At 42.5% G+C, this 14,818-nt stretch overlaps 1 protein-coding gene across 2 annotated transcripts in view; it reads right to left on the minus strand.

Moving 5' to 3' along the window:
- Positions 1–14,818, minus strand: part of KMT2D (lysine methyltransferase 2D) — a 210,520-nt gene that overhangs the window by 45,837 nt on the left and 149,865 nt on the right. For both annotated transcript variants that reach the window (XM_077483335.1, XM_077483334.1), the window contains 2 exons: positions 6,718–6,784; positions 3,124–3,356 (listed from right to left, as the gene is read on the minus strand). In XM_077483335.1, the coding sequence (XP_077339461.1) occupies positions 3,124–3,356; positions 6,718–6,784 (300 nt within the window). The remainder of the gene's footprint in view (positions 1–3,123; positions 3,357–6,717; positions 6,785–14,818) is intronic.

Consider the following 14,818-nt stretch of genomic DNA (forward strand, 5'->3'; position numbering starts at 1 on the left):
GAGGCAAAGGGAGGGGAGACGGAAGCACCAAGCAGCTGCTAATGCAGCATGGTTTTATTGAATAATATGCACTCATAAAACGTCTAAGACCCTTTTCACACCGCACCGCCAATTGCGTCGGCGGTAAAACGCCGCTATTTTTAGCGGCGGTTTACCGCCGGATTTGCTGCGCACTTCGGCCGCTAGCGGGGCGCTTTTACCCCCCGCTAGCGGCCGCATAAGGGTTAAAACCGCCAGCAATACGCCGCAATAGCGGCGTTTTGCCAGCGGTATTACAGCGCTGCCCCATTGATTTCAATGGGGAGCAGCGGTGGAGGAGCGGTAAACACACCGCTCCAAAGAAGCTGCTGGCAGGACTTTTTCTGACGTCCTGCCAGCGCACCGCTGCAGTGTGAAAGCCCTCGGGGCTTTCACACTACACACAATGGTGCAGCTTCTTCAGGGCGGATTGAAGGGGCTATTTCTAACGCTATAGCGCCTGAAAAACGCCCTGGAGTGAAAGGGGTGTTAGTGGTAGGCATGTAAACAGGATGTGTGAGTCCACAGCTGACCAGAGATGATCCTGTCATGATCAGAGCCGCCTGGATAACTGGAACGCGGGACCCATTGCAGGGATACAAAAAGCAGCTGCGGAACTCCTGTAAGCGGTCAGTGGAACTGGCAAGGATGCTGTGACCAATCAGGAACGCCTTTCGGCCAGCCCCCGAAACACGCCTTGCAGCTGTATTCACAAAGCTGCCTCTGGTCATTACTTACCATTAATATGATTTCATATATAACCATTGGTCCTTAAGAGTAGCTCTGAGGACATGTGTTCATTTGTATTACATTTCATACTATATTTTTCTTTTAAATTACCATTTCAATTTTTGACCACTAAGAAGAATCAAATGTAGGCACTAGTAACCAATTCATGTTTTATATTCATTGTTAAAATCCCACTACTGTGTTTTATTGTTCATTTAAAATGTGTGATTCAGATAGATTTGTAATTGAGTATACCAGGCATATGGAATTAAAATGTATGGAAGGTCCAGTTAGTAAAAATAGGATTGTTGTACTGACCGTAAAATCCTTTTCTCTAAAGTTCATTGACGGAGACAGCATCTTCATCTTGACCTTAGGGGTTATATCGCCCCTTTAGGAGAGGACTAGGCAGAACATGTTAAAACAACAAAACTGTACAGTACCGCCCAGGGGGCAGTCCTACTGGCTATAACCCCTCACACTGCATCCAGCAGCTCAGTTCAGTTCATCAAAAGCAGTACAAACATAAATAGGAGGGGTTGGTGCTGTGTCAGTCAATGAACTTCAGAGAAAAGGATTTTACAGTGAGTACAAAAATCCTATTTTCTCTAGCGTTCATTGACAGACACAGCATATTCATCTTGACCTTAGGGACATTTAGTGGACTTAGTGGACCCCCAACGCAGTCCCCTGCCAGGACCTGGAGCCCTCCCAGCCAGGTACATGTACCGTGCCCCCATGTGCCCAGTCACACAGCGGCCCATAGCATGGGGAGGAGGGAAGGGACAGGGAGAGAAGGGAGATTGAGAGACCCCCTAGTCGACCTCCCAGGGAATGCTCAGCTGCTCCATCCTGCCAAGACAGGAGGAACCATACTTGCCCCCCTCCTGTAGGGACTGCTGGATTCCACGGACAGACCCATAACCCGAGCAGTAGGGGGTGGCTATCTGCCACAGCACACGGACAGCAGTAGCCCGATCATGTGTGCCCCAGAGCATATAGCTCACCGGCCGCCCCTGGATCAGACGGGGCATGTCGTGGCCGACCCAGCGCGTATCTAAGGTCTGCTCCCGTTCGATGGCCAGGCTGGGGAGACTATAAGGATCTAGATTGTCCAGCCTGTCGCCCAGCCGTTGATTATAGCTCGCAGGAATCAAAAATGCAGAAAGAAGAAAAAATTCCCAGGACCAATGGTCCCATCGGGATCCAGGTCCTTCTATACTAGGCAGAAAAAAATGGAGCTGCTGGATGCAGTGTGAGGGGTTATAGCCAGTAGGACCGCCCCCTGGGTGGTACTGTGCAGTTTTGTTGTTTTTAACATGTTTTGCCTAGTCCTCTCCTAAAGGGGCGATATAACCCAAGATGCAGATGCTGTGTCCTTCAATGAACAAAAGAATGTTTTTATAGAGAGGTCCAAATGACACTAGTACAATTGAAATAAAATAGGGGGGAGCGCCTATGTTTACCAAAAAACTGAAAAATATGTATATGAATGAGTGAAACACCAGCCTACCTAGTTTAACCACTTAAGCCCGGACCATTTTGCAGCTAAAGGACCAAGCACCTTTTTGCGATTCGGCACTGCCTCGCTTTAACTGACAATTGCGCGGTCGTGCGACGTGGCTCCCAAATAAGATTGGCGTCCTTTTTTTCTCACAAATAGAGTTTTCTTTTCGTGGTATTTGATCACCTCTGCGGTTTTTATGTTTCTGCGCTATAAACTTTTCTCAGTTTAGGCCGATACGTAGTCTTCTACATATTTTTGGTAAAAAAAATAGCAATAAGCGTTTATCGATTGGTTTGAGCAAAAGTTATAGCGTCTACAAAATAGGGGATAGTTTTATGGCATTTCTATTAATTTATTTTTACTAGTAATGGCGGCCATCAGCGATTTTTATTGTGACAGCGACATTATGGCAGACACGTCTGACAATTTTGACACATTTTTGGGACCATTGGCATTAATACAGCGATCAGTGCGATTAAAAATGCACTGATTACTGTAAAAATGTCACTGGCAGTGAAGGGGTTAACGACTAGGGGGCAGTGTAGGAGTTAAGTGTGTGTGTTTTTTTTACTGTAGGGGGTGTGGCTTGGAGTGTGACGTCACTGGATAGTCTTTCCCTATAGCAGGAAACAGACGATCAGTGCAGCCTCACTAGGAAGCATGATCTGTGACCCGATCGTGGGACACCGGAGGTGATCGGGTCCCGCAGGCCACGGAGCTCAGGACCAGGTTGCGAGTGCGCCGTTTTATGATGAATACAAAGACGTCATCTAAGCTCAGATTTGCAGGTTACTAAAATTTATTTTATTTAGAAAAATTGATCCCTTCCTTGTATAGTCAAAGCTAAAAATCAAAACTAAACACTTCACCTGGTCCAGTTGCTTCTGAATCTTGCTTTGCTGCTCAGTAACTAATTTCAGCTTCTCTGCATCTGCCTCTGGAAACTCTCGGCCTGCTTTCTTTGCAGTCCTTTGTTTAGCACACAGAGCTTTTCGGGACTTGCGGTGAACCCCAATTTGTTCCTCCAAGACTTTCAACTGCATCTGCAAGAGCTGCTGTGTGTGTAAGAGCCACTCTTCATATTGGCGCTGGTCTGCTTCATCTGTAATATGGAGAAGAATTATTACGTCCAAATTGTCCTTTGCAACTCTGTACACATTCTCATGAAATGTGACAACACATGCACACTGCTGTTTTTTTGTTTGTACACAACTGCAATTTGAGGCAAAAATACAGATATACAGTACTTCAAAAAAAATGTAACTGCAATTCATTTGGATTTTGACTTTAACATACTTATAGCTGAGTAGGAGGTAGATAACAAAAAATCAACAAAACCAGTATTCATTAAAAAAAAAAAAAAAAAAAATACTAATAATTAAAGCGGAACTAAACCCTATTATTCTTTACAGCCAAGGAAGCTGCCATCTTCTCCGACTGACCTGTAGTTGCCATAGTAGTGGATGTGTGATCAGTTAAGATGCCAACCACTTGATGGCTTGGCCTTTGGTTGTAAGCACAAACCCATGATAGTTATAAATTAAGGTATGTATTGAATGTAACGGTTTTGGGAAATCATTAAATTGATGGGTTTAGTTCCACATTAAGTGCATTCTTGAGCGTAAATGTAAGCACCTGAATTTCAATTGGGTATTACTCCTGAATGGCAGAGATCAAACTGGGAGAGAGAGAGCAGAACAAAAAGCCACTTTGACTGCATTACTCATGTTTTAACAATAATTCTACTGTGAGGAGGAGAGAGAAAGGGACAAAGGGGTGGGCTAATGAGTCGACCACTTCTCCTTTCACTGACCAGAGGCTGGGGGTAATAAATTCCAAATCTTGGCAGTACCATAGAGGACATGGTCTGGATATTCATAGGCTCTGTATTATAGGCTGCTAGCTTCATGTAAAAGATTTGCTGAGCATGCTCTCCAGGCATACTCTAACCCTACCCCATTCCTTTGAGTTTTTAGTTTTTTTAGCAAGCATTGCAGGGTAATACAGAAACAGAGGGGAGGGTGGCCTGTACTCCAAGATAGGAAAATTACCAAAAAAAGACAAATTATTTTATCTTTAAACGTAAAGTACAGAAGAACACAGGCTGGATATTTATAGACCCTAAGCAAGGAAACTTGGGGTGGGCAACAACATACGTGTGTATGTCTGATCATTGAAGGAGAAAAGGCTGAGTTCTCAGCACAGCTAGAGAATTGACTAAGCTGTGCTCTCATGTCTAGTGCGGTCGGTTTTTAATAGGGAAGCAGAGTGACTGGCAGGAGCATCAAGTATTTCACAAAAAGGAAGCAGCAGAAACAACAGGATACTTTTTCATACAAGTACATAGTACAGAAGGCACATATCTGGAATATGAAATGATGGGCTTACATATTCTTTAAAAGGAGTGCTTGGGGCACAAGACCACTTTATCCTTGCAAAGAATTAGAAAGGGCCCTTTACAAGAGAGCCGCTAACAAGGAAACATGTTTTACAGATGTGGCAGCCACCAAGGTGGCCACTAAGCAGAAGAGATCAATAGAGTCCCCTAAGAGGTTCAAATGGTAGTTTCTGAAGGACAGAGAACAAAGTCTTGATACCAAGGAAGCACAGGATGCTGTAATGGGGGGTTTGTTTTATGAGACACTCAGAACAACCAAAGGCTTCTGAAACACAATCAATAAGGTTGAAACCTGTTCCTTGAGAACATGTAAAGTATAATTAAAGGCAAAACTTTTTTTTATTGTTTTAGACAGAGTGCAGAGGCATTAGAACACTCTTTGTCCTGTTTACCATCATTGAAAGTAAAAAAAGTAATAGAGGGGACATCTTCCAATGAGGACACTAGTTCTGGTGACCTGGGGGTCCCTAAGGAATTCCCTGGGATTTGTTCTCACCTGTTTGGTTATGAGACAGAGAGTGAAGGGAAATCTCTGCAATGGGACAAAGATGGTGAATTTTTTTTATATACGGGGTTATAACTTTCCCTTTCCGAATTTAATAAAAGAAAAAGGTTTGCCTATAGTTACACTGGCCAATAGACAGACTGGTGCAAGAGACAGAATCGGCTTGTAAGGCTCCAGTAAACGTCAACAAAATGGTAGCCATCTGCACACAGACTCTGGTGCATAAATGTAAAGGATATGGGTAAAAGATGGCTCCGGATCCTGTTCTCCACCTGTAGAACACAACTCAGATGCATTTTTTTTCCTTTTCAGGGCTTAATCATAGAGCGATTGGAGCTCAAGCAGCAGTGTAAGTATGCATGTGCATAATCTGGGGGCAGATGATAGTCCAAATGGCAGTGCCATTGAAAAGCTGGCATAACATTAGGCCACAGCAATCATCTTGAAGAACATAACCTTGGAAGATTGTCTGTTTGAACCATGCAGAGGTTGTGGAAAGGTGGAAATATTAAATCGATCTGGGATTACAAAACAGGAACATCTGTCCTCCTGAAAGAAGCTGTAGCTGAGATATACACATATCAATATATGATTTTTCTAGCCTCTTCATGTCTATAGGAGCTTATTTGGGCTGTGGAGACACTGTCTGTAGCAAAAAGCTGGAGGAAGATTAGTAAAATGTGGTATGCATGTTATTAACCACTTCAGCCCTGGAAGAATTTACCCCCTCCCTGACCAGAGCACTTTTGGCAATTCTGCACTGCGTCGCTTTAACTGACAATTACGCGGTTGGGCGACGTGGCTCCCAAATAAAATTGTCATCCTTTTTTTCCACCACAAATAGAGCTTTCTTTTGGTGGTATTTGATCACCTCTGCAGTTTTTATTTTTTACGCTATAAACAAAAAAATATTGCATAAATTTTGGAAAAAAACAAGTTTTTTCCCCTCGGTTTAGGTTGATATGTATTTGTCTACATATTTTTGGTAAAAAAAATTTTGCAATAAGCATTTGATTGGTTTGCACAAAAGTTACAGCGTTTACAAAATAGGGGATCTTTTTATTGATAATTTTTATTTTACTAGTAATGGCAGCGATCAGTGTTTTGTATTGCGACAGCGACATTATGGCGGACACATAACCTGAGGCCAATTACACTCATTGCAGCAATGTGTAAAGGGGAGCGCCTAATGCAGTATCCCCTGCCCAAAGCAAACATTACAGGCCTGCCCTACTACAATAGGACCAGGTTTGGTCCCCCAAAGTAAACACTGAAAAAAGTAGAACATTGTCCATCCCCTAAGGACAATGGTCTAAAATTTGAACCTCAGAAAGTAGGTGGGTTATACAAGCGTGTGCTAGGGGTGGCCCTAGCAATGTTTTTTTTTTTACCAGTGTCCAATCACCTGAAGGTAACCTGCATTAACTCATGGCCTATGACTACAGTCATGTGTCCTGTGGATTATTTTTTTACAAATTTACTAAACTACATAAAAGCTTAAGTAGCATGTCAACACTGACATTTAACATGATAAAAGAAAAAATTAAAAAAATTACTCACTGATCATTCCTTGCACAAACGCAGGTGGGTTGGGACGTGGCTGAGTTGGATCTATGTTGCTTCTTTCCTAGAAGGAAAATACATAGTAACATTAACACATTTATACAGCTATAAAGCAATTGCCCAGAAAGTGCATTACTGTAAGATTTTCACCCAAAAGACGTAAGGAATTGAAGCAAAGCAGAATCAAAAGAGAAGCAAACTGGATGGCATGCAGGAGGTAAAGACTTTTTGTCATACATTTCATACATGAAGAACACACACTGTGATGTTTAGTTACACATCTAAAATTAAAAACACTTGTCTACTTAAAGAGTATGTCCAGCCAAACCCTTTTAAATTGTTAGTTTGAAACAAAGGAGGGAAAAAGCATAACCTATGTTGGGCGTTTGCTGCTTTCAGGGCTTAGTTAGAACTATCATGTTCAAGTGACAGGTTCACCAGACAGGACACGATAAATAATCTTTTTTAATACAGAAGAAGAAAGCAAAAATGACCACCAGATTTTTATCGTTGTCTGTCACCCACTGCACTCTTATCAAAAACAAGGAAAATATTTTTGGCTGCAAATCCATGTTAACATTTCTTCAGGTTCATTTGCCATGCATGCAGTTTAAAAGGCAAAGTGTGAACAGGGCCCAAGGCCCAGCTAAAGCAGCCTAGTCTATTTTTATAAACTCTACACAGAAGCTCCCTACAAAGCAAACGGTTAAACCCAATATGTACCCCAACAATGTACTTTGCTAATTTGCTCCCATTTGCCCTGTCTAATAAACCATTGAAAGCATTTCATTTTATCTGTTTAATAAATGCAAAATAATGCCCTTTGATCAGGTCTAAAATTCAGTTTTTCACACTTCCTGTATTATCTCAAGGAGTCGAATAAGCCCTCTGTTTCCAGGGCTGCCATATTGGATGAGGGTATCAACTGTCACTTCCTGATGACTGAAAGCCAGCTCCTCACTGTGGATGGACACGCTTGACGGCACAGGGAGACCTCATGTGACACAGAGCCCTAAGTAATTACTTAATGGGTTATAGCCTACAGTCAGGTGTTGACACTGGTAAACCCTAATTAAGTTTACTCCCTATATAAGCCCTCCCTTCTACCAGGAGCACATCAGTTTTTGTAGCAAAGCAAGATACTTGTATCCCAAAAAAGAGGGGAGGGACCTCTGTGTCCCATGATGTACTCCAAGAAAAGGATTGAAGACCAAGTTGCGGTCTTACAGATCTGAGCCATGGAGGCCGGATGACGCACTGCCCAAGAAGCACTAACCGACCTGGTAGAATGTGCCTTAACTTCAAACGGGGGAATTTTACCCCTTAAATCATAAGTTTGAATTATCACTTACCGAATCCACTTGGCAACAGTGGATTTCGACGCTGCCTGTTCTTTCTTAGGCAGAATAAATAAGACAGTCTTACGAATCTGTTTTCTTTAACCACTTACCGACCGTCGCACGACTATGTACGCCCCTTTTTTGAAGAGGGATATCTCGGTAACGGCAGCAGCTGCTGCCACAACCGAGGTATCCATCTCTTCAGGTGGCGGTTCGGTAAAAAATGGTGGTTTCTGCAGCGGATTTGTCACGAGATCACAGTTATCAATGCCACCCCCCTCCCGCGCCCTCTGTCACTTACCGGAGCCGTCGGCAGCGGAGGAGGTGATCAGGTCCTATCCGTGGCTGGGTATGGAGACGAGTGAGGCCAAGATGGCCCCCACCAGTCTCCATACCATAGCAGGGCAGAAGCGACGTCAAAACGTCACTTCCGCCCATACGTCTTAAAAGGCACATTTTTTCAATGTCATTTTTTCAAATGACAATTTTATTTATTTTTATTTTTTTTATGGCATTTAAGTCCACATATGAGATCTGAGTTCTTTTTGACCCCAGATCTCATATTTAAGAGGACCTGTCACGCTTTTTCTATTACAAGGGATGTTTACATTCCTTGTAATAGGAATAAAAGTGACCCAAATTTTTAAACAGTAAAAAAAAATAAAAAATGTTTAAGTGCCCTGTCCCGTTGAGCTTGCGTGCAGAAGCTAAAGCATACACGAGTAGCGCCCGCATATGAAAACGGTGGTCAAACCACACATGTGATGTATCACCGTGATCGTTAGAGCGAGAGCAATAATTCTAGTCCTAGACCACCTCAAAACATACAACCTGTAGAATTTTTTTTAAATGTCGCCTATGGAGATTTTTAAGGGTAAAAGTTTGACGCCATTCCACGAGCGGGCGCAATTTTGAAGTACGGCATGTTGGGCATCAATTTACTCGGCGTAACATTATCTTTCACAATATAAAAAAACTGGGCCAACTTTACTGTTGTCTTATTTTTTTTTCCCAAAGAAAGTGCGCTTGTAAGCCCGCTGCGCAAATATGGTGTGACAAAAAGTACTGCAATGACCGTTTTATTCTCTAGGGTGTTAGGAAAAAAAACTTATAATGTTTGGGGTTCCAAGTAATTTTCTAGCAAAAAAAACGTGTTCACTGCTCTCACCACATCAAGACAATGTAGCGACTTTTCTTCCCTGGAACATGGTTTTGGAAAAAAATGATGGCAGGACAATATGCTGGTTCAGGTGAAAACCTGAAATTACTTTTGACAAAAAGCCTGGACAAGGGCGTAACACCACTCTGTCCTCATGAAAAATCAAATTTGGCTCTTTACAAGAAAGAGCACCCAATTCTGAAACCCTCCTTGCTGAGGATATAGCAACTAAAAAAACCAACTTCCTTGTCAGAAGGACTAGGGGAATCTGTTGTATTGGTTCAAATGGCTGTTTTTGTAACACAGACAAAACTAAGTTTAAGTCCCAAGGGTTCAAGGGAGGTTTGACGGGCAGATTAAGACGCATCATCTTTGAAGCAAGACCAATAAAGCTGAGACTTGGCCTTTAATAGTACTTGAGGCCAATTTAATTTCTACCCCTAATTGTAGAAAGGCAGGAATTCTGCCTATGATTATCTCAGAGGGTGCCAACCCTTGGATTCACACCAGGAAACGCAAGCCTTCCAGACTCTAATATATAGTTCTGGAAGCTGGCTTCCTAGCATTAATCAGGGTAGAGAACTGACCCGGAAAGAACACGTTTCTTTAGAATGTGGGTTTCAATAGCTGTTAAGTTTAGAGACCGTAAGGAAGGATGGAATATGGGTCTTTGAGAGAGCAGATCTGGCTGTAGTGGGAGGGACCATGGGCTCTCCACTGCCATCTTTACGATTTCTGCGTACCATGACCTTCTGGACCATGCTGGTGCTACCAGATTGGGGGGGCTTTCTTTCCAGCTTGATCCTGCAAAGAAGTTGAGGCAGCAACTGAATAGGGGGGAATGCAGAGAAGTGAAAACTGATCCCATGGGGTCAATAACGCATTAGTTCCGCATGCAAATGGATCTCTTGTTCTGGCCACAAAGTTGACCAACTGCGTGTTGAACCTGGATGCTAGAAGATCCGCGTCTGGACTTCCCCATCTTTGACAAACAGCCCGAAATATGTCAGGGTGAAGAAACCATTCCCCTGGGAATAACTGCTGGCGACTTAAGACACACCACTTCTGCCTTTGTCACGCTGAGTTCCAGCAGCGTTTTTTGTGTACGACTGTCTGTACAATACAATACATATTTTTATGCAGTTTTACTTCATTTTAATGAATACAGTTTTGCCATGTTTCACTATGGGAACTTTTTACTTTCTCCCAATCTATGGCATTAATGGTCTTTTACTGACCAATCCTGCACCAAGGGTTCCACAAACAAGTCCATCCAGCGTCCATGCAGACACAGAATTCTTGAATATACAGTATTTGGATTAAGCCGTGGTCATGACAATCCTCCTGGCATTTTCTATTAAGCATCTGACTCCTATCATGGGAGTCACTGCATTCTGGTGAGTAGGCTGTGTGACCCGTGGTGGAAGATTAACCCCTCTGATGATCGCTGAATACTAAGAGGATTTTACGCAGAAGCTATCCAGATTTGATTGCTTATTTGAACACCATTTATTAGAGCTGAACGATTCTGGCCAAAACGAGAATCACGATTTTTTTTTTTTGCTTAGAAAAAACAAACAAAAAAAAACACTATTCTCGCAACGTAAAATCTTTCACATTATACAAAAAAATAAAAATAAAAAAAATGGGCCAACTTTACTGGTCAGTTCTCTCTTTTTAATTCATTAAAGTTATTTAAAAAAAAAAATTGCATTTAAAAGACTGCTGCGCAAATACAGCGCGACATTTTATTCTCTAGGGGGTCTACTAAAAATTTTATATTATATATATATATATATATATATATATATATATATATATATAAAAATAAATAATACACACATATACACAATATAAAAAATATGTTGGGAGGTTTTAAGTAATTTTCTAGCAAAAAATAAATAAATTTTTTTAACTTGAAATCAGCAAAATGTCAGAAAAAGTTTTAGCGTTTAAGTGGTTAAACTTTTTTCACACAAAGTCGATTCCATTGACAAATTGTTACAATGTTTATACAGTTCAACTGATAAAGAATATTTTGATTCTTGGCAGATTGCCCAGTTTTTCTCTTACTTTCTTTTGAGGGTTGTGGCTTCAGAAGAGCAGAGAGAATTCTTTGCATAGAAAGAATTGTGAAACACTTTAGTCAAGATCGCGATAACGATTCTTGACGATTGTGCAGCTCTACCATTTATATAAATTGACAATTTGTTTAATCACTCAACACTTATGTGGTGTTTTCACGATTGGACTATAGTTTTTTAGTGTTTTCATAGATTTTTGTTTCAGTATTTTTCACTATTCTTGTGATAATAGATTATTAATTTTGCACTTGCACTTTATAGAGAGGGAGGTTTGTAATTAACTTTTTAATTATTTTTGACTTAAGTAGTCCACCTGCCAATTCTCTACTCCCGGAATGAAGATTGCAGAAAGGCATGGAACATGCCTTTTTGCCCAAATTAAAATACAGTTCACTTCTCTCTGAGCTGAGAGAGTTTTGGTGCCCCCTTGGTGATTGATGTAGGCCACAGCTGTGGCATTGCTGGATTGAATCCTGACAGGACAATCCCGTAACCTGAAAGTCCAGGCCTTTTGAACCAGGACTTCTGACCAAATCCCTAGGATATTGATGGGTAAGCTTCTTTCGGTACTTGCCCACTGTCCTTGGACAGTTGTCTTTTCTAGTACTGATCCCCAGCCTGAAAGGCTGGTATCTGTCGTTATCACTTTCCAGATGACTGGTCTGAAAGATCTTCCCTTCAGCAGATTCTGGGTTAATGACCACCAAGTGAGGCTCTGGCCCACTCTTGGGGACAGCCGCATTGGCACGTCTAAAGCTTGAATTGTTTTGTTCCAAGCAGACAGGATACTGTTTTGCAACAACCCTGAATGGAACTGGGCATAGGGAACTGCTACGAATGAAGCTACCATGGTTCCTAGCAACCTCATGCAGAGGCGAAAGGAGGGATTGCCATTTCACCTGACCCTCCACACCAGGTCTCCTATGGAGTTGATTTTTGCCTGAGGCAAGAACACCCTTTCCTGGGCTGTACCTATGATCAGACCCAAGTACACCAGCCTTCTTAGCGGTATTAAAGGAAGATTTCTCTAGATTGAGAATCCACCCCAAACTTTTAACCTGGCTAGAGGTGGGGCCAGCACCTTGAACACCCAAGGTGCTGTGGCTAGCCTGAAGGGAAGGGCTACAAAATGAAAATGCTACTGTTCTAACTCAAACCGCAGAAATTTTTGCTGAGCAGGAAATATAGGGACATGCAGATATGCATGCCTGATGTCGACTGATGCCAGAAGTTCTCTTCCTTAAAGGATAGAAACTACTGACCTGATTGTCTCTATGCGAAAGGAGCGGATCTTCAGCTTCAAGAAGCGAGACAGTGGAATGTCGTGGAATTCCAGCTTGTACCCCAGCATTACTGTGGAAATTACCCATCTGTCCTGAATTTCCTTTTTCCAGACTTCTGAAAATTGCAGATGTCTTCCCCCCCCACCTTGTTGAGGGGGGTTGCCTCTTCATGATGAGGCTTTAGGATTCCATTTTACAGATTTCCTACCTGGGTCTGCCCCCGAGTCCTTCCTCTAGAGTCTGACGGCGGAGTCCGTTGCCACTGCCTAGAAGCAGAAGCCACTGGCACAGGGGAAAGAGTCAGTTTAAATGCAGGGTGTTTATATTTTCTTTTGACCGGTAAAATTGTACTTTTCCCAGCAGAAATTGTCTTGAAAAGTCTTCTCCAAATAGCCGCTCCCCATGAAAGGGGAACCCTGTTAGGAGGTTTTTATATGGTGTTTCAGCTGAACAATTTTTCAACCACAAGATTTTTTGCGCATATGTACAAGCATAAGCGTGAGGTGGGATGCCTGGTGAATAAAGTCTTTGATGGCATCTATGGCTAAACATAATGCCTTAGGTAGTTGAGCCAAATCTTGAGCTTGTTCTGTAGGAAGCTCTAAGGGCCTGTTTGAATTGGTCCTTTAGCGATTGCAGACGCCTATCGCGATGACTGCGGGCTGGGTGATGGCACCTGCTATGGAAAAAGCAGACTTTAGTAGGGATTCCAACTTCTTATCTGTTGGATCTTTAAGCATCTGTGCATTGTCTACAGGACAACTTAATTTATTATTCACATTGGAAATCGCAGCTTCAATTGCTGGTACTTTCCATTTTTGGAGAATTTCTCCTCCAGAGGATAGAGAATCGAGAACCTCTTAGGAAGGAGAAAATGTTTATCTGGTTTATCCCATTCCGAAAAGATAATCTGTTCAAGCAATGCCTGCGCAGGAAATGCATGCAAAGGATGGGAAGGTTTTAAGGAACCTAAGGAAGAGGCCACTTTGTACGAGACTCTGTTAGAGGCAGCATGAAAGAGGAACGAAACATCTCTGTAAGTTTGTATCAGCAATTTTTCAGATTGAGATGCTGAAAAAGGTTCATCTACCATTGTTTCCTCAGTAGAAGAAATCATCGGTAAGCTCTTCTTGATTGAGCGAGGGTAGAACCTCATTGTGTGCCCCCTGTTCCCCTTGTAAAGCTGAAGCAGGGGAGCGTGACCTAGTATGTTTCCTATCCATTTGAATGGAGGATGCAATTAAAGCCGCTAGTCTTTCTTCCAGACCCTGGAGTGAGGAGGAAAGAGTTTCTTCAGGCACGTATGCAGGTGCTGAGATGTGAGAGGCAGCTGCACCAACAATTTGTTCTAATGGCTCACCCTGAGTTGCCATTGGTAATTGGTGAATTGGTAATTCAGGCGAGGAAGACAGGTTGGGCTGCAGCAGAACCTCCAACAGTAAGGCACAGACATGCAAAAAAAAAAAAATAAGAAAAAAAAAAAATAAGAAAAAAAAAAAATACAGCCACAGTAACAAACCTTCAGCGGTATAATAGCGGGACCCTCCGTCTCCCCCATGGCGTGGGGAGGGGAGAAATTTAATGGGGGGTACAGCGCTGCTGTCCCCCTAAACCTTTTAGTCCCATCAGGGGAAGAAAAAAATACTTTTGCAGCTTTTCCTACATTGCAGAAAATCTGCTTCCACATGCTGTACAGCCAGGCATAAAACTGAGCAAGCAGTGAAAGACAACCGAGTAAGGTATGTGCATAGACTCCATCTAGTGGAGATTTTAAGGCATGACAACATTTTTCCTTATTTAATGAAAAAAATGTATTTCTTTCCTTATCTTGGCCTCGCCGCAAGATTTTGCAGATTTAACAGAAAATCTAGCCTTCACCCATCACAGCGGGTACGTTTTAGCAAACCTTCAAGGACTGGGTCTGTAAATATGGGGTCCAACTGCCTTGGGCCTTGTATAGCTCCCCACATCAGGAAGCTTGAGGTAATGTAAGAAGGTCTAAGCCCTGAGTTCCTGAGGTACAGCCCTACTAAGAGAGGCATTACAGGCAAAACCTTGTGCTTCTGATACGAGGCCCCAGGTATCATCCATTTTTAGGCCTCAGTGGCACTTTTGGGTGGATCTGGTTTCTTTTTATGGAGGGATTTAAATCCAGCATGGATCCCTCCTAGAGCTCCTCAGAGCACTTCTTTACTCATGACCAACAAAGGAGAATCGAGGGACAATGCCCAG

This window comes from Lithobates pipiens, unplaced genomic scaffold, assembly GCF_037356315.1.
Source record: "Lithobates pipiens isolate NorthernLeopardFrog02 unplaced genomic scaffold, aLitPip1_a1.2 Scaffold_16, whole genome shotgun sequence".
Lineage (NCBI taxonomy): Eukaryota > Metazoa > Chordata > Amphibia > Anura > Ranidae > Lithobates > Lithobates pipiens.